This window comes from Lactuca sativa, chromosome 5 (assembly GCF_002870075.4).
Source record: "Lactuca sativa cultivar Salinas chromosome 5, Lsat_Salinas_v11, whole genome shotgun sequence".
Lineage (NCBI taxonomy): Eukaryota > Viridiplantae > Streptophyta > Magnoliopsida > Asterales > Asteraceae > Lactuca > Lactuca sativa.
The window spans coordinates 10,418,373-10,445,218 of record NC_056627.2 but is presented as its reverse complement, the minus strand read 5'-3'; the positions used below and the strand labels follow the sequence as shown (position 1 = coordinate 10,445,218).

Below are 26,846 nucleotides of genomic sequence, written 5' to 3'. Positions count from 1 at the left end.
CCTTGAATATAGGTATAGGTATATGAGAATCAATATCAATATGAGAGATAAATCATTCAGTAGGATTTCAAAAATGACGAAGGGGAGTTTGAACTGAAAATATTGAATCCCAAATTTTCGGGGATTAGTAAGGAAAGAAGGGAAGAATTCGCATAATCATGCTACAATCACGGATAGGTAGAATCAATTTCAAATTTGAGGGATGGATCTGGGTGAAAGAATAGGCGGGAAAATAAGTGATAAGATATCTGTAAGAGTGACACGTGGAAACAATGAGGTCTCCAAGTGAGACATGTGGTATGTAGGAGAGGTTTTATTAAGAATGGAGATTTCTTGTATTAAACCCAACAGGATTGCGCCAACCCCACTCTTTTCTTTTTCAAAGGTTTGGCAGCTCCACCCCCTCATTGCCGACAACCACCACGTTATGAAAATCAAACCAAAATCATATATGAAATCAAACTCAAATTCAAATATTAAAATACAAAACCTCAAACTTGAATTTGACATAATCAAAACCTTCAAAATTTGTTGAATCCTTCCTTTCTTGTATGAAATCGAGAAAGGGAAGAAAGAAGAAGAATGAAAGTAGACGGCGTAGAAGAGTTAGAATACATCGTCATAGAGAAAACAAATAGTCTCAATGGTCAAAGTATGGTTTAGGGTTTTTAATTGAAAACAGACGATGGTTGTGAAGAGATTTTCGATGGTGTAGATGGAGTTTACGTTTGGTGGCAGCATATGGAGTGATAGCGTAGAATGAGTTTAGAGAAAACAAAAGCATACGATGGCGGTGGTCTGAGTATATTATGTGGTGTATTTTTAACTTTGGTCATCCACAATGGTGGTCTCTCCGACGGTTGTGGTTGAAAATAATTCAAAGTTCTTCAATTTAATTAAGAAAAGAGAAGGGAGAGAAAGAGAGAGAGGGTGTAATAAGTATCTTTTGCGAAAAACATTGGGCGGGTGGTGGGAGTGGGCCATTTTGTTTTTTAAATCTATAAAAAAACGGTAAGTAAATTAAAATGAAATTTAGTAAGGATATTATAATCATTTTTAATAAGTGTCACTATCATACATAAAATGACTATAATATCATTATTAAAAATGACTATAATATCCTTACTAGATTAACACATATATTCATAGACTCTTATGTGTAATGATTGTTATTTAATTTACAGACTCGCCGTTGTCCACAAACTTAAACAGTCTATTTTTGCCGAAAGCTAGGTGTGACTCATACCTAATATAACACACAAATGAAGCACCAAACAACAATCAACCCATACATAAACTTTGAGAATTTTCATTGTATCAACATAATTCTATGATATGACATCAAAATCTATTACATACTTAAGTGTATTATTTGTTGCTTAAACCAATTAAATGTATGATTATGGATTATGTCGATTGATTAGCATACCAACAAAATTATAAAATCAAAAAGATATGAGTGTATAACTCAACATTACAATCTCACACAACAATCTAAACATAGTTAAATGATTAAAATTGATTCAAACATTAATGCTGATAAGGGTTTATTTCATTACAACCAAACAAACTTTTGGGTTTTGATTTAAAAGGTCCCTAATGTTTTTTTCTAGTAGTCTGGGTGCTTGAACTATAAAAATCAGTATTATAAATACCCTTCCTTCAAAATTGAAGGGTTAAACACCATTGATAGCCCATATGACATAGTGCTGACATGACGTCCATGTGGATAATTCTATAAAAGTTGGTTTTATGGAACCCAAATGAAAAGTTCATCAGTTGTTTGCTTTATCGTCAAATCCCAAAATGGCCCAATCCACTGAACACCACCATCAACCATCGTAAATCTTCCGACAAAGAACCCATATAAAAAAAACTGATTCCAATAACAAAATGAATCAGGAGGGTAACCAACTGTTGTATTTGTTCTTATTTGGTCACATATACCATCGAATTTGTTGTTTGTGTTCACCATAACCCTTTGACCGTTATCACAGGTCAAAAGTCGGTCAAAAGGGTTATGGTAAACATAAACAACAAGTTCGATGGTATATTGAATACAAAAAAAGAAAAGAGACTAAATGAGTACAAACACAAAAGTTAATTACCTCAAGAGTCATTTTCCAAAAAAAAAAAAAAGACAGTAAATTTTGATGTGGGAAAAAGACAGTAAAACAAGTTAGTTGCTTTATTATGTACAAAAAAAAAGTTGCCAATATGTAAACACAGGTAAAAAATAGTTACCCTCCTAAATCATTTTCCTATTTTGATGCATGCTCTGAACAAATTAGGTCTCTTAAACTACTACAACATTTTTTTTTCTTCCTAATTACACTCCCTTAAATAATTATATTCAATATGAATTACCAATGAGATCACGAGGAATGCCGCACGAATCTCAACCCCATATCTTATTTCATCGAACGGATAATAATCACGATCCATGTATTCCAATTCTATTGGCTAATATTAACCTGTCCAAACGGGTATATATACAAACTAAAACCATAAGTCTTACCAGATCTTTCTCTTCCTCATCGCCGTCACTCTCTGGCCTTTGATCGTTACCCGGATACATTTTCCATCGGAAACAATGGCTGGTCGAGGCAAAACCCTAGCATCATCCGGAGCAGCAAAGAAGGCCACTTCAAGAAGTAGTAAGGCTGGTCTTCAATTTCCCGTCGGTCGTATCGCCCGTTTCTTGAAAGCCGGTAAGTACGCTGAGCGTGTTGGTGCTGGAGCTCCCGTCTACCTTGCCGCCGTTCTCGAATATCTAGCAGCAGAAGTAAGTTTCACTCGTCAATCTTTCGTTTATAGATGTGCATTCGTGTATATGAAATTTCTAGGGTTTGTTAATCGAGGGTTATTAAATTCTGAAATTAATTATCTGCAGGTGCTTGAGTTGGCTGGAAACGCTGCAAGGGACAACAAGAAGACGAGAATCGTGCCGAGACATATCCAATTGGCCGTAAGGAACGATGAGGAACTAAGCAAGCTTCTAGGTGATGTGACAATCGCTAATGGAGGTGTAATGCCTAACATCCACAACCTATTGCTTCCGAAGAAGGCACCCGGTTCTTCTAAGCCAACTGGTGACGACGATTAGAACGAGAAAGTTGCGTATTTCACATCAAACGATGGTTTGTTCTGTTGGGGTTAGGACATCGATTTAGGGTTTGTTATCGGATCGGTGGTTGTTGGAATTGTTAGGGGTAGGAATTTAACTAGTTAATATGTTTATATATGTTAAATTTAATGAAAAATCTCTTTTGTTCGTATTCATGAAAAACTTGTTAATTCAATGATATTGCTTTTTAATTATCCACTATTTGTTTTTACATTTTAATTACTTCTGTTCTTGAAAGTTATTTTAATTGTACAAATTTTGGTCATGTCTTTAAGAATCTTTCCGGATTTTGCTTCTTGCAAACCTGTTAACCTTTCCTGGATTTAATGCATAATTTGTTTATGTTATTTAAAAGGAGACTCTCATTGGATTCAATGCATAATTTGTTTATTTTAGTAAACTTTAGCTTTTATGAACAGATGAGATGAAAGCTCCTAATGATATATGGTGTGGGAAAGCTGCTGACTACTCAAATTTGAGACTTTATGAATCAGGATGTGCAACATATGCACTCGATGGCAATGAAGATTTAGAATCAAGAGCAATTGAGTGTGTTTCTTGGGAACTCCTGCGATGTTGTTCCACAACCATGACTCTGGCTGACTAAGGAATCTCCAAGCGGAACCTATAGTCACAACCAATAAACTCGTCAGACATTCTTCGGAATGAAATCCTGGAAGGACGCTCTGACGCTCTAGTCAGTGAGATGGGATATGGGATGGACTTTAAGTGATCGTATTGAGAGAGTCCATGGGATAAACTTTAAGTGATATCGTATCGAGAGAGTCCAGAGAGGATGTATCTCCTCAAACAATCTTTATGTTACTTATATAGTTAGGGTTTTTAGTTGAGGGGACCACATCAACGACACTTTGCATACAAGGTTGCTATTGATCCATTTGTCTCCGTCTGACTTTTCTACCTTGATTGGTGCAAAGGGAATAAATACTAGTGGCTGGTGCACAACCATACTGACGCCTCCCTTCGTACTAGAGGTGACAATCGTGTCGGGTCAGGTTCGTGTCGTGTCGAAACACTAAACGGGTTGAAAGTGCTCGACCCTAACTCGACCCATTTAATTAACGTGTTGTGTCATGTCAACCCGTTTATTTTCGTGTCGAGTTCGTTTCGGGTTTCGGGTTATGACTATACCTTGAAATATGTTGTGTCATGTAAGGTTAAAAGATCGAGCATGTTGAAAGAGTAGGAGTTGGGTAGGCGGAAATGTAAAACTAATAGTTTGGAGTCATAATAGATGAAGTCATATCAAATTTAGATGACAAAATTAAAAGATTGAAAGTTGGGGACGCGGATGACAAGGTCACTAGGATGTGAGAGTGGTGAAAGAGACTAGGTAGTTTGAGAGAGAATGAAAAAACTAAAATGAAGACTTGATCTAGATGGCTAAGTCATTTCAACATTACAAAACAATTCAATTCGAAGGTTTTCTTTTACTTATGGTTTTAGTTTTGTATCTTTCTAGTTTATTTAAATAATTCAAAAAAACTTGCATATAAATAAACGGGTCATTTTCGGGTCATATTCGAGTTGAAATTCTCAAACCTAACATTACCCATTTAATTTTCGTGTCGTGTCGTGTCAACCCGTTTATTTAAATGGGTTGAAATATCTTGCCCAAACCCATTTATTTCGTGTCGGGTTTCGTGTCGTGTCAGTTTTTGCCACCTCTATGCAAGCTCATAGCCTTGTGTGGAGATCAAGAAGTCTTCTCCTGTATGATGTTGGCTGTTGGGAATAGCTGGTCCTCTTGTTTGTCTTGTTATTGTCTAGCCTCGACGTTGGTCTCTGCTAGCTCCCAGGTTTGGCTGGTTGGGGTCGTCCAACTATTTTTCCTTTGCTCCGTTCGAACTAGTGGCTGTTTCGTCATGACTGGATACCATCGTGTTTAGTCGTGTCACGACGGACCACTATGGGGTACGCCATCAGGAACTATTTGAGAGGAAAAAACTAAAGCTATAAAGTTATGAGCTAAAAAAAGTAACTATCTCAAGAGATTGACTTTTGATGTGACCACTATGATGCATGATGTGTGCAAACTCACTTAGTTTTAAACCTACTTTTAATTATAAAATAACACACAAAGGCAGTGAACCTATCAATTGTGGTATAGTTGAATAAGTAGGGTATCGAACACAGGGAACGGCAAATTCAAACTAAAAACTAATTCTATCTAAATTAATTTAATAAGTAAGGGTTTTCTCTAGTTTTACAAGACTAGAAACTTGCTAACTATTACTAATTTAAAAAAACTAGAAAATAAAGAATTAACTAGATTCAATAATGGGAAGGAACTTCTGTTTAGTTCAACTCAATTGATCCTATGGTTGATTTCAAGGTAATGGTGCAATTGATTAATTCTTTTGTCGGTTACCGATTCAAGTGATTAGATTCGCATTCACTACACTAATCCTTAGCAAATAAACTAACTTAAACAATGGCCAGTTGTCTAATTTAATTAAATTTACTAGATTAATTATTCGGGTTAAATTAGACTTGCAATAGTTAACTAATTTGGTCTTTTTATTAACTTCTTGTTGATGGTCATCAAACAAGCTTGCACATGAATTTACTCAATTTTCTTATTAACTCTAGTTTCATTTCATTAATCCTAGACATATGACAAAGTGATCACATAACATATGAGGTTGATAATCAATAGATGTTCATGCTAATCAATTATCTTCCTATTAACAGAAAATTAATTATTATTCACACACAAGGTTCTTTAGCAAGTTAAAATAACAAAAATCACCAACTTAGAATTAATCCTACCAATCAATCAAACCATAGTATCAATTTTGTATCCCCAAACAGAAGTCTAAAGGTTTTAGCTCATAATTGAAGTAAATAAAAGCAAACAAACATAATCTAATTGTTTAACCATGATGACAAAACAAAAGATTAAGTATAATGATGAGATTTGCCTCAATTCTCCTTCGGGATTGAATTCTAGCTTATGACTTCGTCTTCTAGGGTTTTTCTGACTTCTTAATCGCAGCTAAATCCTTCTGAATCGTTCCAAAATTTCCTTCTATCGTTCTGTGGAGTTATCTTTATATATACGAATCGACTCGTCGAGTCCATCTCTCATTCCCCGTATTGTGATAAGTCTCTGGGTTTCCGAGTCTTTATCTTCTCGAATCTTCGTATGGACTCGCCGAGTAGTCGACCCTACTCGCCGAGTAGGTGTTATTTTTAGTGTTTTTCTTCTTTGTTCCATTCTCGAACTCTCAACCGCTTCTCCTGCTTCCTTCTGCTTCTGAGTTTCATTTTTGGACTGAAAAAATAATTCAAAAACTTTTAAGTACCTTTTGTCCATAAAATGCAATAATTTAGCTAATAAATGAATAAAAATCTATACTTAATATGAACTAAATATGCACATATCAATGCACGAGGTTGCTAAGTGGAGGTAGAGTTCTCATTAACACCACTACGCCTATAACGGGAGCCATCTTCGTCTAGTTAGCATGTGGTTAACTTGTTTCCTTCATGTAACACCCCGTTCTTAATATATATATATATATATATATATATATATATATATATATATATATATATATATATATATATATAGGTTCTCGAGATCAAGAGTAAGGGCGTTTCGGTCTTTCATGAGCAATGTGTTATTATTCGGGAAGGTTTCGGATCGGGGTGTGTTGCTAGAAGCGTAGATCTTCTCGCCACCTTTCCGAGCATATAAAGTTCGTCGGAAACAGATCTAGAATGAAGGAGTCATGATACTTTAAAGATATTGACATTTATGGCCCATAATGGAAAAAGTGATGAAAAAGACCATGCACGCGTTTGGGGACACGCGTGGGTACGCCCAGCGTAAGCTGGGTTACGCCCAGCGTAGTAGGGTAAGTGATCGTGGGTACCAGGACACGTACGCCCAGAGTCATGAAACCTTAATTTTAGGGACATTCACTATAAAAGGAACATTATGGTTCTAACCCTAGCCTCCATAAACACTCTCTTACCCTCATAAAACCCTAGAAAGCCGTCTCACCTCCATTGTTGGGTGTGTTTGACCTTGGAAAGCTCGTTTTGGCAAAGGAGAGCCAATAAGAAGAAAGAGGAAGTTGTCAAAGAAGGAGTGGGGTGGCTGGAGCTCGTAGATCTGGAAAGTTATCATCTTCTAGAGCCCTTTTGAGGTAAAAAGTTCTGAGCTTGATGTCTAATCTCTTATATCTCCTCTAGTACAAGTTTATGGACCTTTTGGTCCCAAGATTGGGTCTTTGTGAGTTAAGCTCGTTTCTAAGACCAGGGTTGCCTCCCTTAGAGTCATATGTGTCCCATAAGCAGTAAAGTTCCAACCTTTGGGGTCCTATTAAGCCCATGCATGAGATCTAGTTCTCTTATTGGATGTAGAAGATCATTTTGGAAGTTTGAGTTGGTTTGAGCCATATTAAGTCACCAAGTCAGTGACTTTATGGTTTAAGTCGTGAAATAAGATCTGGATCTGTGTTGGTAGCCCTTGGAATGGAGTAGTAAGGACTTAATGAGGAAATGACTTAACAGAGCACTACGCTGAGCGTACGTGCAGGTACGCCCAACGTAATCGTCATGGAGCTGGTACGCTAAGCGTACGTTGAGTTACGCCCCGCGTAACGCTGCCAGTTGGGCCTTGAGTATTTGGGCCTCGGTGTGGGCTGCGCTTTGGAGTTTGGGTCTTTGGGCCTTAGTGGGCCATCAGGAGTCAGGGAAGATGGTCCAAGTATGGGTGTTGGGCTTAGGTTAAGGCCCAATAAGGAGAATGGGCCCAATGTAGCAAATTGGGCCATTAGTGGGATTGAGAGCTTACCTAGTGTTGGGCCTTTCATATTTTGATTGTGAGCCTTAGTCATGTACTAGATTGAGTTAAGGGTAAATTGGTCAATTTACCCTTGGAAGGATATTGTGATTGATCTAATGGTTATTTCTGCTATTTTGGCTAGTTCGGGATTTTTAGTGAGACGGTGGTTCGGGCATCTATTTCTTCAGTTCAGATTTTCGGCAGTTGCGAAGTGAGTTATCCTCACTATATCGACAGGGTCTACGGCACCAAGGCCGACCCTTTATCGGATGGAAATCCGGGTAGTTGTTTGTTATGATATTGCTTTGTTATGTTTGCATCCTGGTAGTTAGGATGGTATATGTTAGAGACCTGGTTAGGGTCGGTATCCTGGTTTATAGGATGATGCTATGCTAGTGACCGGTTAGGTCGGAATCCTAGTAGGGATGTGCTACGTATGTGATCTGCTAGATTAGTTGATTTGTTGTGAGTTGTTATATGATTATATGTTTATGTGCACATGGTTGTTTGACTGGGGTTGGGTTGAGGTGGGTCCTGCTTTGTGCTGTAGCCAACATACCCAGGGCGGACCGGTTGTCCTGAAGGCCCAGCGAGCGGTCCGGATAGGCTGAAGGCCTCAAGAGGGCGGACCAGACGTGCCGAGGCTCGAAGAGTGGACCAGGTCGACTGAAGGCCCGGTGCGGGTGGACTAGTCATACTGTAGACTCAGAGAGTGGACCAGGTGGATTGAAGGCCCGGTGCAGGCAGACCAATCACACTGTAGACTTGATGTATATGGCTAGACTCGGAGGGTGGACCAGGTGGACTGTAGGCCGGTGCGGCGGACTAGTCACACAGTAGACCCGAAGTACATGGCTGTTCTGCGTTATGTTGCGATATGGCATGTTCTGTGTATGGTATATGTGGTTGGTATTTTGGGGGTATCTCACTAAGCTTTCGGGCTTACAGTTGTGGTTTAAATGTTTTAGGTACTTCAGGAGACCGTGGCAAGGCAAAGACGTGATTGTACCGCTCCTCATGTTTATGTTTTATGATATGGTTTTGGGAATACTCTGACAATAAATGTTTTGAAAACCTTTTTGTAATAACTTTATGAAAGTGGGTTGTTTTTAAAAAGTTTAAATTGGTTGGAATTTTTAGAGCGTTACACTTCACCTACAAACACAAGGTTCTCCAATCGTGCAACATTGCAATAGATATATTGAGGGACAAATAGTACATCCCAAAAGATATGCTCAAGTTGACCTTATTGCCTATGCTTTTACTATGCCTGATGATACCGATTTAGTTTTAGAGCCTCTGCGTTCTATACATGCATTTTTAAGATTATATGTTTCTGATTATGAACTAGAGTAACTCTGAGGGGCTCATCAGTGGCCACTTGAGGACTTTGTAAGTTCTCTTTTTAAATTCATATTACACCATATGCACAAGTTTCAAGAAATTCAATCATTAATACTCCCCATGAACAATTTCAGTTTTAAGCACAAAACAAAAAGCAACTTTACCGGATCATATACAAATCTCTAGATCTTGAAAGAGTTCATAATCTGAAAAGATATGGCTAGATCTACTCATACATCCAAAATTTGAATAATACCGAATAAAATTACGATTTTAGCATTAAGCAAACAGTTTATGAAAAAACCATTAGAAGCTCGAGCTGCTTGACAAAACTAACGACGAATATTTTAGGATGCATAGCTGCCAACCTGCCACCAACATTGGCTGACACACAATAAGCTGTTGCCCCTGACTCAAAATATGTCTTCTTTCATTTTATCATTTGCTCTAATCATGTTTTTCCACCAAAATTCCAACCTAAACTTTGTAGAGGTTTCGAGGAGCTGTCCCTGGACCCACTATTGATTAGTCTGTAGGAACACCACCAAAGCTTTGCCTCTTGACCCCCATAAGTGGACATGGACCTATTCACCCCCGCCTTTTGTTATGTTCAGGATTCAACTTACCTTTTCATCGACTCCTTACCTTGTTTGTTTATATTGATTGTTCTTTATTCGGTTACCTATTCTATTGATTGGTTATATCATTATTGTTTTGTTTGTATAGAGCCTTCAAGGTGTGTTCTTGGGGTCATTTGATTTTGATTTCTCAATCACAATCAGATTGGTGTGGTTGATTTGTTTACAATTTTTTTTTTTTACGAGAACAACGGACAAAGTCATGTAATGTAATCTTATAACGTGTAAAACACAACACCTAGTTTATACGACTCGAAAAATATGTGGACTAATCACCATCTTTGCTAAACTAGAACTAGAACTATGCACAAATGTGTTGTCCTTAATCAGGAGGAGAAGGAATTTGACAATTCGGTATCCGGGTCAACGTAGGAGCTCCATTCGTCGCCTGATTCTGATCATCTTTTCTTTCAGGATCCGATGACATGTCCTCTTTCTTTTGTGTACCTGATGACATGTCAGCTTTCTTCTTTAGTGGCTTGATAGGTGCTGCTTGAATCTCTTTAACTACTTTTTCCAAAATAATCAAAAAATCTCGAACAACCGTGAATAATCTCAACCCTTCATCCTTCCCAGATTTCCCATGAAAGTAATCCGCTGTACTTTTCACAAGCGCCATTATTCTCTTTTCTTCCTCAAGCATCCACGTAATCTGCTTGTCAGCATTCTCAACAAAAGTTGACAAAATCAACCAAAACTCATCCGCTTCCTCTTCCAATTGTTCTTCCAAAATCTTCATATCCGTATTCAGCGATTCACGCGCTTTCAAAAGCGCATTCCCGAGTTTCGAAACCGAACTCGTCAACCCATCCGCATCAATAATTGCTGCTCTTTTCACATCCTCAAGTTCACTACTCAAACATGAAACAACTTCAAGCCCTAATTTACAGTAATGTTCATCGGCTTCTTCAGGAGGAGGTTCTAGAAGAAGATCTTCGGTTTTGATACTGGAGATGCTTTTCCCTTCTTTGGCTGACCGGACTGCCCGTATACCTTCTGACCGCATAATCTCCTGAACTACAAAGTGCAAAAGAGTTGTTTTTCCATCGACTCCTTTAACATCCGATAGTTTCAAAAGTGTGTCCAATTTGAAAGCGGTTGCACTGCCACGAAATGTTCCCACGTTCATCCGGTTCCCAGTTTTCAGTACGGCTTCCAACAATTTGAGGAACAACCGACTTTTTTTAAGTTGGACACAAGCAGCCTGTGATTTTTTTTATAAAAATTAATTAACACAGAATGGTTATGTTTTAATGCAGATATTTCAAAACACTAACCTCTAAGGTTTCCAAGGATTCTTTGATGTTCGATTCCTCATCTTGAAGTGTGCACATGAATAACAAGGATTCTAGTCTTCTAAATGCATAAGGTATTTCAACCAAAACCTTTAGAAATCGTTCTGCAGGTCCAAGTCGATGAAGATCCCCATCGTATAACCTCAGCTTCAATTCTTCTTCACTAGTGGGCGCCATTTTTAGCAAAGTTTGAACGATTTCTAGTGGTAGCTCATTTCCTGATTCAACTCGTAAAAATTAGATGCTTTTAGTTTTAGGTGGGAGAATAAAATGGTATATGAAGAAAGAAGAATTACCTTCTATAAGCGCAGCAGAAACTTCTTCTGTTGTCACATTAAGTGCTTTTAGGAGAATAGACAAATTTTGTGCCTTTTTTGGATCAATAATTTGAACGAAATGCACGGGGGGATCCTTGTTTTTCGTGGCAGCATTCTTTGTGTCTTGATCTTTGTTTTTTTCAGCCGCTTGATACCCAAATAAGCTTTCAATCATTTCTTCATTGAACCTATTTGATTGAGGAACATATACGTTATGAGCTTATATGTACAAAATGAAAATATCAAAGAAATAAGAGTTAATAAAACTTACTGAAATGATCCTGATCTAATCTTATCCCAAACCATTTGTTGATCAGGTTTGGCCATAACCTTATCCCAGAAGAATGGCTTTAGCTTAGCTTTAGAAGCATCAACTTGCTCAGTTCGTCGAAGTCTCAAGGCTGCACTTAATGGCCGTGCCACAGATCCACGTAGAGGAGGAGGTGGAGGTGCACCTGCATTCCCGCCAAGTTTGGGCGGTGGAGGAGGTGCTCCTGATCCTGATCCTCCAGTAGGTGGCGGTGGCGGTGGTGCTCCTGATCCTTCAGCTACTGGTGGCGGTGGCGGTGGTGCTCCTCCTGCTTCCCCAGTTGGAGGTGGTGGCGGTGGTGCTCCTTGAGTTTGTGAAGGAGATGGTGGTGCTCCTTGAGTTTGAGAAGGCAGTGGAGACGCTCCTTGAGTTCGAGGAAGCGGCGCCGCTCCTTGAGTTTGAGGAGGTGGCGGCTCATCAGAAGAAGGTTTAGGTTCAGTAAGTTGTACAAGAGGGACAACATGAGCTGGAGGTGGAGGAGGATCAGCGGTAAGAGCAGGAGGAGCAAGAGAAGATCCGGTAGGCGGTGGTTGCTGTTCAGACGATTCAAGCTGTGGAGATGATTCTATTCCACCAACCCCAACTGGAGACCCTGTGTTTCCGGCGGAAGGCCGTAGAGCAAATTCCGTTTTTCCGGTAGGCCGCAAAGACGATTCTGCCCTAACTGCTCGAGGCTTTAAAGTATGGCGTAAAGACTCTTTTACCCTTGGTTGTTGCATAGAAGGATCCAAAGATGAGCCATCATTAACGTTTGTAATTCCAGAAGCATCTGGATCAACAGAGACTCTAGCATCCATCGGCGAATCATTTTTCTGTCCATTTGATTGGTTATCAGTAGACTTTCTTCGAAAACCACCTAAAAGATGAATGCATTGCTAACTCAACATCAAAAAATGGAAATGATAGTGGAATTTAAATTTCTTCTTACCCATACTTAAACTGAGAAGAGGCTTTTCATCATTATTTTGAATTCCACCATGCTTTCTAATGTAACAATAAAAGAGAAGGCCAGCGAGACACATAGTGAAGATTGCAGTAACAATTACAGCAACAACAACTGTGCCCTGGCTAACAGTTTCACCCAACTTTCGTCTTCCATGAACATGATCAATAATAATATTAGGATTGCTTAAAAATGAAACTAAATACTCTATGTACAAACTTGTTCTTGTAGAAAGTTTATCTTTTCTGAGTTTGGATAAAACAATACGTTTCTCCTTCAAGCAATCCAATATAGTTTTCTTCACATGTGGGTCCTGGACATTTATAGCTTTTATTATTCTTTCTTTTCCTGTAATGCTTTTATCACAACCACAATATTCAAGATCTTCAAAAGCCTCCATTGTGTACATCAACTCTGCTCCACAGTTCACCCATAATAGTTCTGCCTACATCATCATCCACACAACTTAATAAGATCTAAACGACTATCACATTCAAACTTTAGCTGAAACCAACACTTTAATAGATTCTAACATTCTAAAACATGAATATGGATACCAAGGAACAATGGGATTTTAGTAAGTCTTTTCATAAACACATGGTGGGCATTGGTGATGCTTATTGGAGACTATTTGCTTATTTGATTTTCAACAGATTAAACTAACATTATGTAAAAGAAAAGCAAGTCTGACAGTTTCTGGAACATATATCAAGCTCAAAGTAAGAGGAAGAATGGAGTAATACCGTGTCCTCATCCATGGTCTCCTCCAAATACATTTGGTTGTCAGGAGGCAGTTGTTGGCGATGTCTGTCTGATTCTATTGCCTCTGCCAAAGGGTAAAGTAGAATGATAATTGTCATGAATAAAATCACCACTTTGGCGCCCATTTTCTCTTGAAATATCAATCCGAATCATTTCACCAAACAATATAAACACAACCAAAAGAACATGACACCCTAAAACATTGATCATCGCCAACCGTATGCAGGTTTTTCGTAAATAATTCAAAAAATCTCGTTCGATAATAATCGAGAATGATAAAATCCAAACAAGTCGCGGACAAGGATAACCCCTGTTCGTCTAATCAAGCAACAAAAAAACTCGAAATTAACGAGATTCTCGAGCAAAACCTATAATCACGTATTATGTATGAGGAATATTGATTATAGTCGATTTCCAATTCCTGTTGATTTCTAAAATAAGCTTTAATTTCATTCCCTTTTTTCGATTGATATACTTTCTTCACGCCCCCAAAGTTACATAAAAAATTCCACGAACAGAGAAAGGGGACGTCTTCGAAAGGGAGCAACTCCGTCGACTATTTCAAGGAAAAATCATACTCCATTATGAATGTAAGAAAGACGACGGAGATATGAAATGGATCTTGAACAACCCCACCTGCCTGGTTTTCGGGTCAAGATGGTGGATAAATGGTTCTTGGATATTGATTCTGAAGGATTCGTTTTACAGTGAAATGATTTCTTTAAAGAAAACCAAATTGTTGACATGTCGTCGTCTTCTTGTTCTTCAAAGATTTAATGAAAACCTTTTGAGATTCATGTTAAAAGGTTCAAAAAAATCGGAACTTTTTTTTTCAAAAAGTTTTGGGGGTGAAGGAATACGAATGAAATTCAAATGAGATGGTAAAGATAAAAAAAAACATTCACGGTTAAATCATAAAATCTTTTGCATGGACACAATTTAATGTAATGAGTACATAAAGATTATTTGGACAAAGCTTCATAAATGGTTTTAGCTGAAGCCGTCATCTTTTAGCCGTTAATAGAAGGGCAATTCTGTCATTTCACAAAGCAAGGACATTTATGAAGTTTTGCTTAATTTAAAAAAATAAAAAATAAAATATACTTATTTAATATAAAAGGGCCCTCTCTCTCTCTCTCTCTCTCTCTCTCTCTCTCTCTCTCTCTCTCTCTCTCTCTCTCTCTCTCAGAGTAAGAGACCCACCAACCACCATAGTCATCGTCCTTCACCTCCGTCTCTCTCACAGACACAGACACACAGTGGTTTGAAAGCAGGCAATATAATGAATCTCTTCACACTTCTTATGAGCCCATAAACCTTCAATCTTTAATCCTCCATATTCTCTGCAATTCCTTTTCTCTTTTCTCTCGAATTAAATTCGATCACGCAAATCAAACCCTCAAACAGTTAACCTGCTATTGTGTTAATTACTTCAACGAACCAGAACCAAACCCCACTATATATTGCTCAAATATTTGATCCAGACACACTTGTTTGTTTGTTTGTTTCCATCTAACGAAATCGAAACCACAATATGGTCTTGAAACATGACTAATCAAGGTCAAAAAATCGATCTCACATAGCTTCGATTTCGCCCATGGTCACTCTCTCCTACCAAACGGGAAACCGGTGATCAAGAAATCAATGGTCAGAGTATTGGCTTTTGATGACATTGGAAGAGTTTTAACATAAAATGGATCTGGATCTCGCATCAAAAGGTGGAGGCGGAGGCGTGATATGTGTCATCTTCTGGAAATTGGAGTCATAGGTGGTTGGCATCAAAGATGACATTGGATTTTATCGGAGGCTTCGACCTCACCAAAGCAGTATCTGCAAAATGTAGGGATTAAAATTAGGGCCACAACAAACCTGTTGCAAGATGACTTAATATTAGTGGGGTTTCGCCCCCTTCTTCTGGTTCCACTTCACAAAACAACAACAATTTGGAAGGAAACTCTGCCGCTAGTATTGGCTTTTGAGATTGTAGGAATCATCGTGACAAAGAAGATGATATGATCGCCACAATTGATTGGAGTCGATGCTAGGGATGATGTTTACTCGATGTTGCCGAATAACATACAATCTTCATTAAGGAGACGATTGAAAGGATTAAGTTTACAACAAAACTTCATTCAGTAGAGGATTGAAAGGGATTGGCACTAGGAACGAACGAGAGAGAGAGAGAGAGAGAGAGAGAGAGAGAGAGAGAGAGAGAGAGAGAGAGAGAGAGGACCTTTTATATTAAATCATTATATTATAATTTTCTTTAAATAAAGAAAAAACTCCATAAATGGTCCCTGTCTTGTGAAAGGACGGAAATGCCCTTCTATTAACGGCCAAAAGATGACGGCGTTAGCTAAAATGATCATTTTTTAAAAGTTTTGAAACCACATGAACCATCAATGAGGTTTTTTGAACTTACGGACTAAACTTCAGATTTTGTGAAACCACAAGGACCATTTATGAAGTTTTGTCGATTATTTATGTACATGACGTATGTTTGACAACATATATTCAATTACATGAGCGCATGAACCATTTGGGAGATATACTTGGTTTCGAAACTTTGACATTCTATTTTGAAAAATCTAATCATCTTTTCTGTTAGCATCTCAAGTTCATAGAGTTAGGTGACCTCTTGGATGGATTTGAACTTCCCTAATATCAGTCAAGTTCGTGATATACTTGAAGGGGTGGATAGTTGTCGTTGACTATGATCAAAAGAGTTGTGATGGAGGTTGTTTGTATGACTACTATACGACTGTTGTGGACCTACCGAATTATTATGGTTTTCTAACTTTTGTGATAATCATGTTGCATTCTTTTTCAAGATAATCATGTTGTATTCTTTTAATTTGTTTGCAAATACGAATCAAAATGTAAAAACTAGTGTCTTCTAATAATAATTCGGTTGTTCAAAAAAAATGTAGGGCATGAGTCAAAAATGTTGATCATTATACATCAAACATATGTCCTCATGATGGGAGCTTAACGGTTGAAAAAATAATCACATCCAATGTATATGGTTTAAACATTGGCACACCTAAAATATTGCTAGTGTTCATCGACTGACATCTCACGTATGTCTTGGGGAGGATTGACTTGTGTCGCTCAGATGGTGCTATTTACCTTACTTTTTTTATATATCAAGCATTCAGAGCAGTCAACTGTTCCGTTCAAAGACAACATGTATGCGTTTTTTGGAAAGATTCAATTTAAGCAATATATAATTAGCGATATGAAGATGGTTGACGACGCAACACCAAAAATGGATGTGGATGAAAGATGTTCATGTTTGGTCATATGCATACAATCATACACCACATACCTTCATAGATTCATTTCATACATCCAAAAATGGATGTGGATGAAAGATGTTCATGTTTGTAATGTTGAAAATACTTAGCCGTTTAAATCAAGACTTCATTTAAGTTTTTCCATTCTCTCCCAAATTGCCCAGTCTCTTTCACCACTCTCACATCCACATGACCTTGTCATCCGCCTACCCAACTCCCACTCATTTAATTTTGTCATCTGAACTTGTTATGACTTCATCTATTCTGCCTCCAAACTATTGGTTTTTACTTTCCGCCTACCCAACTCGTACTCTTTCAACATGCTCAATCTTTTAACCTCACATGACATGATATATTTCAAGGTACAACCCTAACCTGAAACCCGACACGAACTCGACACGAAAATAAATGGGTTGACACGACACGACACGTTAATTAAATGGGTCGGGTTAGGGTCAAACACTTTCAACCCGTTTATTGTTTCGACACGATACGATTGCCACCTCTAGGTAAGGTGAAGGGGGTTGGGGTTGGGGTGTGTTTATTTAAATATTTAAAAAAATGAAGGGCAAAATAGTTTTTTAGGTAAGACAGAGACCAAACGTGTAACAAAAACAAATAGTACGAACCTTCCGAATTAAAAAATTAAGTTAGGGACCAAACGCGCAAATTACCTTAAACCGTAGGGACCATTCGTGTAATTTACTCTAGATATATAAGAAATTAACTACAGGTACATTTAAATATTTTCGAAACTTATTTATTGGTTGTCATTAATATAACATTTTAAATTCAAATTTTATTTTAAATGAACGTTGTTTTGGGATGATACATAACACATGAAAACTTATCAAATGATTTTTGCCTAAATAAACATTATGTGCACTTCAACCTAAGATTGAGAGTTTAAGTATCATTGTGGACAAAATGTATAAATTTAAAAGTAATTAGTATGAATGTGTAAGGCTATAAGCCGTTCTTAACATGAAAACTTAATTCACTATGCAAGAATTTTATTTGGGGAATGAGATGATTTTGTGTGCCATGAGTATAAAAGTTAAAAATTGAAAATATCTAATAAGACAACGAAGAAATCTAAAGTCTCACGTTTTCATAAAGTATTCCTAAACTTATTGAAAATTTAGAGAAGTCACAATGAAATTTAGAGAAGTCACAGTGAAAGTTTAATAAAATTGAAAGAAGCAAGGGAGGGCTTATATGACATTGAATGTTGATTAAATGTATTTTGAGTTGTCGATGTAGATGTTAAGTCAATGAAGGAACATAGAAGAAATAGGGTAAGTTTGGGTTTGTTGGTATCATCTTAAGCTCTTTCACAACCATGTCCAACGGCCTGTCCTATTGTCGACAACTTGGAGCCAAGATGTTTGTTTGGTCCGTTTTGCCAGCTCGACAGTGGCGGAATCAGGAATTTTGATATGAGATTGTCAATGTATTATATATAGTTATCCAATCGGACATTAAAAACATGATATAATCTTTTTAGTTGGGGATACAATAACATGAAACATGCTTATAAATAATATTTTTTTATATATATGTAAAACAATTTTTAGGAGGTGCTGCACCCCCAACGCACCATGTAGCTCCGCCACTGCAGCTGGAGCTGTTGGCAGCTATCTCTAGAAACCATTTTCTACTCTCTCTCTCTCTCTCTCTCTCTCTATATATATATATATATATATATATATATATATATATATATATATATATATATATATATATATATATATATAGAGAGAGAGAGAGAGAGAGAGAGAGAGAGAGAGAGAGTAGAAATATCAATACAGAAATATCAAATTCCATATTCATTGATTTTCATGTTAACCCATACATTTGAGAGAAATATCAATACAGAACATAATTCTGAAGAAATCCATATTCATTGATTATCAAACCATTTTTCACACTCCTAATTTCTAACAAACATATGACTATATGTGAACATTAAAAGTTTGGAATATGTATATGATCAACACATGTTGTATTTCTATCATCATATAGAACAATTAACAATAAAAACAAAGCTGATGAAGATGATTCACAATCATGGCACATACATTTCTTGTCATGACAAGTTTTATGCCATTTTCGTCATAACTTCTTGAAGAATAACTGTTGTGTCTTTGTACAATAATTCAGTTTGAGGAAGGTCTTGTTTCTTTACTGCATCTTCTAGCTGTGAAAAAAAAAGATGAGTCACACGTATATACAGAACAAAATGCACTTTTACGGTTTTACCCTCTCTTTTTCAAATTTATTGATTTCTAAGTATGGTTTGACTTTTGACTTCGGTGATCTTCCAATCCCAAAAGTCAAGATTATAAACTTGATCTATGTATGTGGTGTTTTGAATTAGTTACCTTTTCAACCGTATCAAACAATCTATTTGCAAGATCGAGGAGTGGTGGCTTTTCGTCGGATGTAGCAGCAGAGATCACTTTATCAAAGTCAAAGTACATGAACGTTGACTTGAGACGCAAATACTTTCGAACATAATTCCATGCATCTTTACCTATCAAATCCCCCAATGCTAGAAGATCAAATGCGTACTTCTTTAGCCGAAATTGTCTTCCTTTAGTCCCAATATCGGCTATGTACACTCCCGTCTTTAAGAAAGACCGTGTGCCCGTCTCCAAGTTATCGATCACTGTAACAATTTTGACTTTCGAAGTCAAAGTCGTGAAAATTCTAACACCAGACTCAAAGCAAATTCCTTATTTTTATCGAACTTGTCGACAGTAGGTTAAATATCATCTTAACTACTTTCAAAAAGGGAAAACATTCTACATGATTAAAAATTCATATTGATTAATAATCTTGAACTGAAAAGTGATGTGTTTTGACTTTTAAAGTTAAAATTAACATTCTTTATTTCTTGAAAGAAGGATACGAGAGAGTTACTATTTAAGGCCCGGGGTATCGGAATAGGTCCGGTGAGCCAAAAACCGTTATCTTCTGCAAGAACAACGGCAATGTTGGAATTTGCAAAGAGTCCCATAGAGCCGAGTCCTAATGCCAGTCTTCTTGTTGGTTTTAATGGGTGGTTTTGAGTTTCCTCCGCATTGATTCCTGTCAAACGGGCTGCACCTACATCTGGCCGGGACTTTCCTTCGCCGGAAAGTTTTGGGATTGCCGGAAAAGTGCTGAAAATTTGGTTAAGGTTTGCCATCGGAGCCATGGTTGTAGCCTGCTGGTGGTGTTTAGCTGATAAGAGTGTTATGGGTTTTGAAGATTGATGGGTGTTACCGGCCACGAAATAGACATCCTAAACTGAGGGCAATTCGGTAATTTTACACAGCCAGATAGGCCACTTGGGCCAGTTGATAACCTCTATGGTAAGTCTATGTCTATGTAATATGTATATGGAAATTTTGTGGGCTTTAGATTTATACAATTAGACCTGTCTGTCATGTGGCCCAATAGACTCGAATATGCTATGTGTCACGTTACGTTGAGTAAAACCTCATATGACTCATTTATTAGTGAGGTGTGCAAAATTCTGTTTAATCTGCGAGAAAAGAAATAGAATAATCAAACGGGAGTTGTACTTGAAGTCCTGAACACTTCAACGCAATGCAAAGTTGTTTATTTCAAAAAATTATGGAGAAATATCACAAAACAAAATTCCTATAATGTTTTTAAAGTTGATTGATCAAATCCTTAAAATTATTTTCTGGTTTTACGGGGATTTAAGATAGGTTACAAACTGTTTTTTTAGTCCTTTCAACGTCTAATAACCGGTACATCATAACGACATGTGACCATTTAGACATGACAAAACTCACTTTATACCCCCATAAAACCCAAAAAATAAGTTTGAGCATCATTTAAACAAAAACTCAAAAAACACATTGAAATACTCGCTTGTTTTATTAGTAATTTGAAGCCATACACCAATATGTTTTCAAAGCACTTGGAGCTTACCCAACAACCAACAACCACTTATATGGTGTTGTCCGGTGGGGCCGACGGCGTCTCCGCCAATTATTTTTCTACATAATCCTCTTTGTCTCCACGCGCCACCGATGTGCTAGCAGAGTATTCCATTTTTCTTCCTTGTTGCTGCATACAGAAAGCAAATGCCAAATTGAACAAGGAGGTTGCCCACTAATTGTCGTCATTTTTGTCTTGTCGAGACAGCGGTGATGAAATTAATATGATAAATGTCTCTATGCTCAAGGGAACCACTCAAAAATTAATTTTGCATCAACTTAATCTCCTTAGAAACCTCGAAATTTAAAGAGCAATCGATGCTTTTTAGGTTTTCAGATTGTAGGATTTTATGGTTATAATCTAAGGTAAAGATTTTGTATTTGCGTCTTGTGATTTCAATTGCATTCTAGTGATGTACAATGTCGTGAAGGTGTGAATTTTTTCAAGTTGCTATGTGATTTGTTACTTGATTGGATTGAGTGGTTGAAAGTTGCCTTTTTAGGGATCATATGAATGTCGTTCAATTAGGGTAATTAATTTGTTAACGTGATGCCTGTTTAACTGTTTAATAGCTTAATCTGTTTAATGGGTTGCATGTGTGATAGATGCATAATGACATTCACAAGTTATGTTATGGAGTTTCGCTAAGCTAACCTATGCTACTAAAGTTATGGAGACACAACACACGTTATCCATTTAGAGATCAAGTCTAACACAACTTAGCACCCATGGAACAACAAGAGCTCTATCATCATCTTTCCCTATTCATCATACCATTTTGGAAGAGAAGCATCCAAATTATTAAAATCTTATTAGTCTTCAACTAATGGAACTATTGGTCACATTTTTCTTCATCTTTAGGGATGTCTTCAGATCTTCGTGTATCTTTCATTTCTTCATATTCAGAGATTGCTGAGATGAAGTCGACCTAAAACAAGTGTGTGTTTTCAATGCGTGTTTTTAAATTTTGGTTTATATGATTACCAAACTTATTTTTTTGGTTTTATGTGAGCATAAGTTGAGTTTTGTCGGGTCTAAATGGTCAAATGGCACATGGTGTATTGGTTATGCGAGGTTGAAAAGACTAAAACAAGTGTGGGTTTTTGAGTTTTGGTTTAAATGATCCCCAAACTTATTTTTTGGCTTTATGGGAGCATAAGTTGAGTTTTGTCGGGTCTAAATGGTCACATGTCATATGGTGTGCCAGTTATTAGAGGTTGAAGAGACTAAAAAAAAACAAATCATAACCTATTTTATACCCCATAAAATAAGAAAATAACTATAAGTACCGAATGAACCAACTTTGAAAAGGTTTTTGTGTCGTTTACTCAAAACTTAGTTATTACTTACTGATACATATTATTTATGCAAGTTTTCAAAAAATTTAAACAAAAAGTGTTTCTAATCAACTTATCAACCTAACCGGAGGAAAAAAAAAAAAAGGAAATATCCGGTTCACTTGCTGTGGCTCCACCCTCTATGGACTATGGCATCTCTAACCGATAAGTTTGATCCGTGTAGGAATAATGGATATTAATGCTGACGAGGATATATAATATCAATCAATTGGATTAGGAGATATAGTTTGTTGCCATCTTAATCCAACCACAATTAAACAATTAATCTTTTCACATAATTGATAATAATTTGCTTCTTATGTTGCATATTATAATGTTTGCTTTTTTAAAATCGATTTTTATCACAAATATGTAAAATTTTCATTATTGATTTGTATAACCAGGATACCATAATTTTAACAACAATTTAAACTTTTTAAACTAGAGCACGTAAAAAGTCACCAATCTATCAATCCAAACCAATAATTAGCATGTTAGTTTGAGATTCCAAATCCATTTTATTAAATGAGTTGAGTTATGCTTTGAATTTTTAACCTAATTTCAACATTTAATGATTATATTTATTAAATAGTATTATTTCTAATTTTATTTGAACAATTGGGCTCGGTAGTTTTTTATTTTCAAACTTCAATAATTATTTGAGTTTGTAAATTTTTAGTTTTATTTGAATAATGATTAGAGATATGTAACATACAAGTTCAATTTATTTAACTTTTTATATTTAAACGGGTCTATCCACATTTATTAAAAATGTTAGGTTGTGAAAAAATATAAACATATCAAACCCTATTTCAACCCATTCATTAAACAAATTGAATTGAGTTAGAAATTATAAGCCCGTTTAACTAAACCTAATCTGTTGTCCCTCCTACTTTAAACTTCAACAATCTTCAATTTCTATCGACTAAAAATATAAAACAATCATATACAAAATAGTCAATTCTCGTGAATCTCGCATACAAAAAATATAAAACAAATCGCTTTAATTATATATTATTATATCAGACAACTTGTCTTAGTATAAATGGTCAAAAACCATGTCACATAAATGTAATGGTATAGAAAAAGGGGAAAACGTGTTTTAGGCTTTTAAGGCTTTTCTTTAATCCAAATCCACGAAAAAAATGTTTTTTTCTACTAAACGATGTCATTTAAGGTAATATAGATCTTACATCTTACTCATTGTCTGCATTGAGTCATTGACCATGTTAAGATTACAAAAAAAATGATAATAAGGGTTTTCTTAGTATCACCAAAACAAGTTCTTTTGTAAAGTTTAAGCAATTTCTTGATGATTTTTAAATTTTGATGACCAAATTAAAATAGGTTTTCATTTTTGTATTTACCCAAAATCAGATATTATTGTTCCAAATACATCTAAACGATTTTTCTTTTCAAAGCTCAGACAATTTCTTGGTAATTTGCAAACTTCAATGACAAGATTAAAATATGAAACACAATTAAACTTTGTATACATCAATTATAATAAATGAAAATTAATTTTGACACGTGTCAACCTCTCTTGAATTTTGACACTTATTATTTTATTATATTTTAAAATAAATAATATCTACATATGGCTGGTTTTTCAATTTATATTAAAAAGTCACATAATTTCTATATTTATATATGTAAATATTAAATGTAATACTAAATGTTATAGTAATTATAATTAATAGGTTTTTACATTCATTATTTCAAAATTTTATTTAAAAAATATTTAACATTTATATTTTAATATTTAATTTTTTGTTTAATCAATCCGTGTTATAGACGGGTTTTACACCTAATACCATATAAATGAATCTCGGTATCTAATTAAACTTCAAAGACAAGAATAAAATACATTAAAATTTAGATTAATTTTAATATTTTTTCTATATTTATATTTAAAATAAAAGATTGATTACATAAAATAAAGTTCACTTTGTAATCAAAGAAAAGATCTTATCATTTATAGCAAACATTTTTATATATTGAAAGCAAAATTATTACTTTTGATATAAAAAAGTGGGTTAAAGTTGACTTCAAATACTATTGGCTCACAAAGAAGTTGTTCCCTCTCAACTTTCTATAAATAGCCCGAGTTTATATATAAGCCTTCAAGCTATTAGGAAGAAGAATCCCTAAGAAAAACAATGCTTAAGAAAGGTGTCAAATCTAGAGTCGTGCAAGTAGACTCTCAAGAAAAATGGAACCACATCACATCTAAGCCTATGTATCAAGATTCTCCTGTAAGTTTTTTAAGCTATCTCATATTTAGATTTATGTTAAGTGCTTTAAAATAAAAAATATATCTTAAAAGAATATATATATATATATATATATATATATATATATATATATATATATATATATATATATATATATATATATATATATATATATATATATATATATATATATATATATATATATATATATATATATAACCCATTAGACATTAAGCAGTTATAACCTAAGTTTTTGATATATCTTGAGATATCTTACATGCATTGATGAATTATACTGTATATAAAGTTGATTATTATGAAACTTTTGCAGATAATAGTGAATTTTACTGCAATGTGGTGCAAACCTGCAACAGCAATGGAGCCATTGTTTCAAGAACAAGCTTTGATACATAAAGATGCCATTTTCTTATCTGTTGATGTGGATGAGGTGAAGGTAACGTTAATTATTTAGGACTAATATAATCATTCATATCAACATGTTATTTAAATAACAACTGATATACTTAATACTTTATGTAATATTTGTTTATTTTATGTCTAATTGAAATTAGAAGCATGGTATTAAAACCGTAGATGGCCCCACTAACAGTTGGTTATTTAATATTTGAATATATATATTTTTTTCGTGAAATGTACAGGGATTGAGGGAGAAAATGAAAATAAAAGCAATGCCTACTTTTTTAATGATGACATCTAACAAAAATAAAGAATGGGAAGTGATGGATAAAGTTGTTGGTGCTAATCCAAAAGAGATCAAGAAGAGAATAGCTGCTTTTATTCAATTTGGTTGCATACAAGTCCAAAATAACGTTGAAGTTTTAGAGTTTTAGTTAATTAAGCACAAGTTATTTCAAAAAATATCTCTAGATATTCTTCAAGATTTTGGAATAGGTTTGTAATGTAAATCCTATAAAAAAAGATTGTTGTACACTTGTACTTTGATCTATCAAATAAAACATTCTAGTAAGTTTGTTAAAGTATTTAATAGTTATTTAGGACGACCTAGACATACTCAATTTGAATAGTCGTCCACGATTTAGGTTGTATTTCTTTTTCCTCTTTCTATAAAGTCCTATAAACATTGTATTAGTAATATTATACGTACATATAAAAGAAAAAATTTATAAAATGACCAAATTATAGGGTGTGTACGAAGAATTTGACCATGAAAAACTAAGATTTGTAAAATGATCATGACTTCCGTAGAGACCCTTTATGCGGAAGCCTTATAGCTCTGAGGAATGTGAACAACAATGATGAAATGAAGTGGCAGGGGAAAAAGACAAAAAAAATCGGTAGGGTACATACTTCCGCAGAAGATGGCTTTGCGGAAATGCGGTATGCATTGCGGAACATTGATCTCTCTAAGGAAATGATAGCTGAAAGAATATAAATGATTCTAAAGGTTCTGCAAAGACACCTCTGTGGAACGCATCAACATCTCTGCGGATCTGTTCTTTATCCACACACCTTGGAGGAACTGTTTTTCGGCTAACCATGGAAAAAATCGGGATTTCCTAACTGTTGTTATCAAATCAATAGTTTTGAACACATAACATAAAATACTACTTATTTCGCAACATACATTTTGTGAAAATGCAATTTTTTTTGCAAAATTTGTACTTTACGAAATGATGATATTAATAAAATGTACTTTATGAAATTTTTTGTAGTGGATACTATTTATAATAAATTTCACCAAAAAAAAAATTATGCAAATCCCATTGACATTTATTATTTTGTATTGTATCATTGACATCATCCAATTTGCTCTTATTAGTGATTATCCGGGTATGGTATTTAATCATAAATATTAAATTTAAAACTAAAAATATACCCACCTTCCATATATCTTGCTCAACAAAAATCAATTTACTTAGTGATGTCATGTCCTGTGCGTGTTTGAATTCTACACGCCTTAAATTCTCTTCTTTCTTTAATGAACAACTGCAATCAACCACATCGTCAGTTGCCCATTTATTATAGTTATATTTATCGTACATTTCTATAAACATTTCTATCACCATCCCATTAAGTTTACAATCATTAGATTTGTTTAGGCATGAGCATACGATCCGTGGGACCGGACCGGATCAGAAAAAACCTGGGACCGGACCCGGACCAAACCGGATTATCATATTAATGGGCCGGTTTTCAGGTTTGTTTTTATCAATAATCGGGTTTCGGGTTTGGACCGGACCGTACCCGAATTAAATGATTTAACCCGGATCGGACCGGAAAACCAAAAATTATTTTCTTTTTTTGATCGACAAACAGTAAGCGAGAATTACCAAAATAAAAAAAAATGTTGTCCAATTGAATTGATTCGGCCTATCCTGTGGATCACATTATAGTGTCAATTTTTTTTTTCGGTCTCTTCTCTTGATCGTATTATAGTGTCGATTTTTTTTCTTGAAAAACCAAAAGTTATTTCCTACTACATTTT

General features: G+C 35.5%; 4 protein-coding genes across 5 annotated transcripts; 2 read left to right on the top strand and 2 right to left on the bottom strand.

Annotated features, from left to right (window-relative positions):
* The first annotated feature begins 2,525 nt into the window (after window positions 1-2,525).
* On the top strand, window positions 2,526-3,321 carry LOC111905181 (probable histone H2A.3). The gene is made up of 2 exons (XM_023900855.3): window positions 2,526-2,785; window positions 2,894-3,321. Exons 1-2 carry the CDS (start codon window positions 2,594-2,596, stop codon window positions 3,104-3,106), a joined length of 405 nt encoding a protein of 134 aa, XP_023756623.1. The 5' UTR covers window positions 2,526-2,593; the 3' UTR covers window positions 3,107-3,321.
* Window positions 3,322-10,133: 6,812 nt separating this feature from the next.
* Window positions 10,134-13,680, bottom strand: LOC111905180 (formin-like protein 3). Its single transcript, XM_023900854.3, has 6 exons — window positions 13,537-13,680; window positions 12,779-13,238; window positions 11,812-12,706; window positions 11,520-11,728; window positions 11,206-11,441; window positions 10,134-11,132 (listed from the first exon to the last, which is right to left on the bottom strand). Exons 1-6 carry the CDS (start codon window positions 13,678-13,680, stop codon window positions 10,251-10,253), a joined length of 2,826 nt encoding a protein of 941 aa, XP_023756622.1. The 3' UTR covers window positions 10,134-10,250.
* A 4,985-nt stretch (window positions 13,681-18,665) lies between these two features.
* Window positions 18,666-20,117, bottom strand: LOC111905179 (photosynthetic NDH subunit of lumenal location 3, chloroplastic). Its single transcript, XM_023900853.3, has 3 exons — window positions 19,777-20,117; window positions 19,236-19,522; window positions 18,666-19,051 (listed from the first exon to the last, which is right to left on the bottom strand). The coding sequence occupies exons 1-3, from the start codon at window positions 20,051-20,053 to the stop codon at window positions 18,953-18,955; spliced, it is 663 nt and encodes a 220-aa protein (XP_023756621.1). The 5' UTR covers window positions 20,054-20,117; the 3' UTR covers window positions 18,666-18,952.
* A 4,126-nt stretch (window positions 20,118-24,243) lies between these two features.
* LOC111905178 (thioredoxin-like protein CXXS1) lies at window positions 24,244-25,377 on the top strand. 2 transcript variants are annotated; one of them, XM_023900852.3, is made up of 3 exons: window positions 24,244-24,400; window positions 24,711-24,827; window positions 25,039-25,377. In XM_023900852.3, exons 1-3 carry the CDS (start codon window positions 24,305-24,307, stop codon window positions 25,228-25,230), a joined length of 405 nt encoding a protein of 134 aa, XP_023756620.1. In that variant the 5' UTR covers window positions 24,244-24,304; the 3' UTR covers window positions 25,231-25,377. The 2 variants fall into 2 exon arrangements, with proteins under 2 accessions (XP_023756620.1, XP_023756619.1); XM_023900851.3 differs by having other exon boundaries at window positions 24,711-24,833.
* The last annotated feature ends 1,469 nt before the right edge of the window (window positions 25,378-26,846 follow it).

What these genes read in the sequence shown, in the direction of transcription:
- LOC111905181 (XM_023900855.3), top strand. Translation starts at nt 2,594, where the DNA reads ATGGCTGGTCGAGGCAAAACCCTAGCATCATCCGGAGCAGCAAAGAAG. An exon ending in TCGAATATCTAGCAGCAGAA is followed by an intron (nt 2,786 to 2,893) that starts GTAAGTTTCACT and finishes AATTATCTGCAG; the next exon opens with GTGCTTGAGTTGGCTGGAAA.
- LOC111905180 (XM_023900854.3), bottom strand. Translation starts at nt 13,680, where the DNA reads ATGGGCGCCAAAGTGGTGATTTTATTCATGACAATTATCATTCTACTT. An exon ending in TCTTCTCAGTTTAAGTATGG is followed by an intron (nt 12,707 to 12,778) that starts GTAAGAAGAAAT and finishes TTCATCTTTTAG; the next exon opens with GTGGTTTTCGAAGAAAGTCT. An exon ending in AATCCTTGGAAACCTTAGAG is followed by an intron (nt 11,133 to 11,205) that starts GTTAGTGTTTTG and finishes AAAAAATCACAG; the next exon opens with GCTGCTTGTGTCCAACTTAA.
- LOC111905178 (XM_023900851.3), top strand. Translation starts at nt 24,305, where the DNA reads ATGCTTAAGAAAGGTGTCAAATCTAGAGTCGTGCAAGTAGACTCTCAA. An exon ending in CTATGTATCAAGATTCTCCT is followed by an intron (nt 24,401 to 24,710) that starts GTAAGTTTTTTA and finishes AAACTTTTGCAG; the next exon opens with ATAATAGTGAATTTTACTGC. An exon ending in TTGATGTGGATGAGGTGAAG is followed by an intron (nt 24,834 to 25,038) that starts GTAACGTTAATT and finishes TGAAATGTACAG; the next exon opens with GGATTGAGGGAGAAAATGAA.
- LOC111905179 (XM_023900853.3), bottom strand. Translation starts at nt 20,053, where the DNA reads ATGGCTCCGATGGCAAACCTTAACCAAATTTTCAGCACTTTTCCGGCA. An exon ending in GATACCCCGGGCCTTAAATA is followed by an intron (nt 19,523 to 19,776) that starts GTAACTCTCTCG and finishes AAATTGTTACAG; the next exon opens with TGATCGATAACTTGGAGACG. An exon ending in TGTTTGATACGGTTGAAAAG is followed by an intron (nt 19,052 to 19,235) that starts GTAACTAATTCA and finishes TTTTTTTCACAG; the next exon opens with CTAGAAGATGCAGTAAAGAA.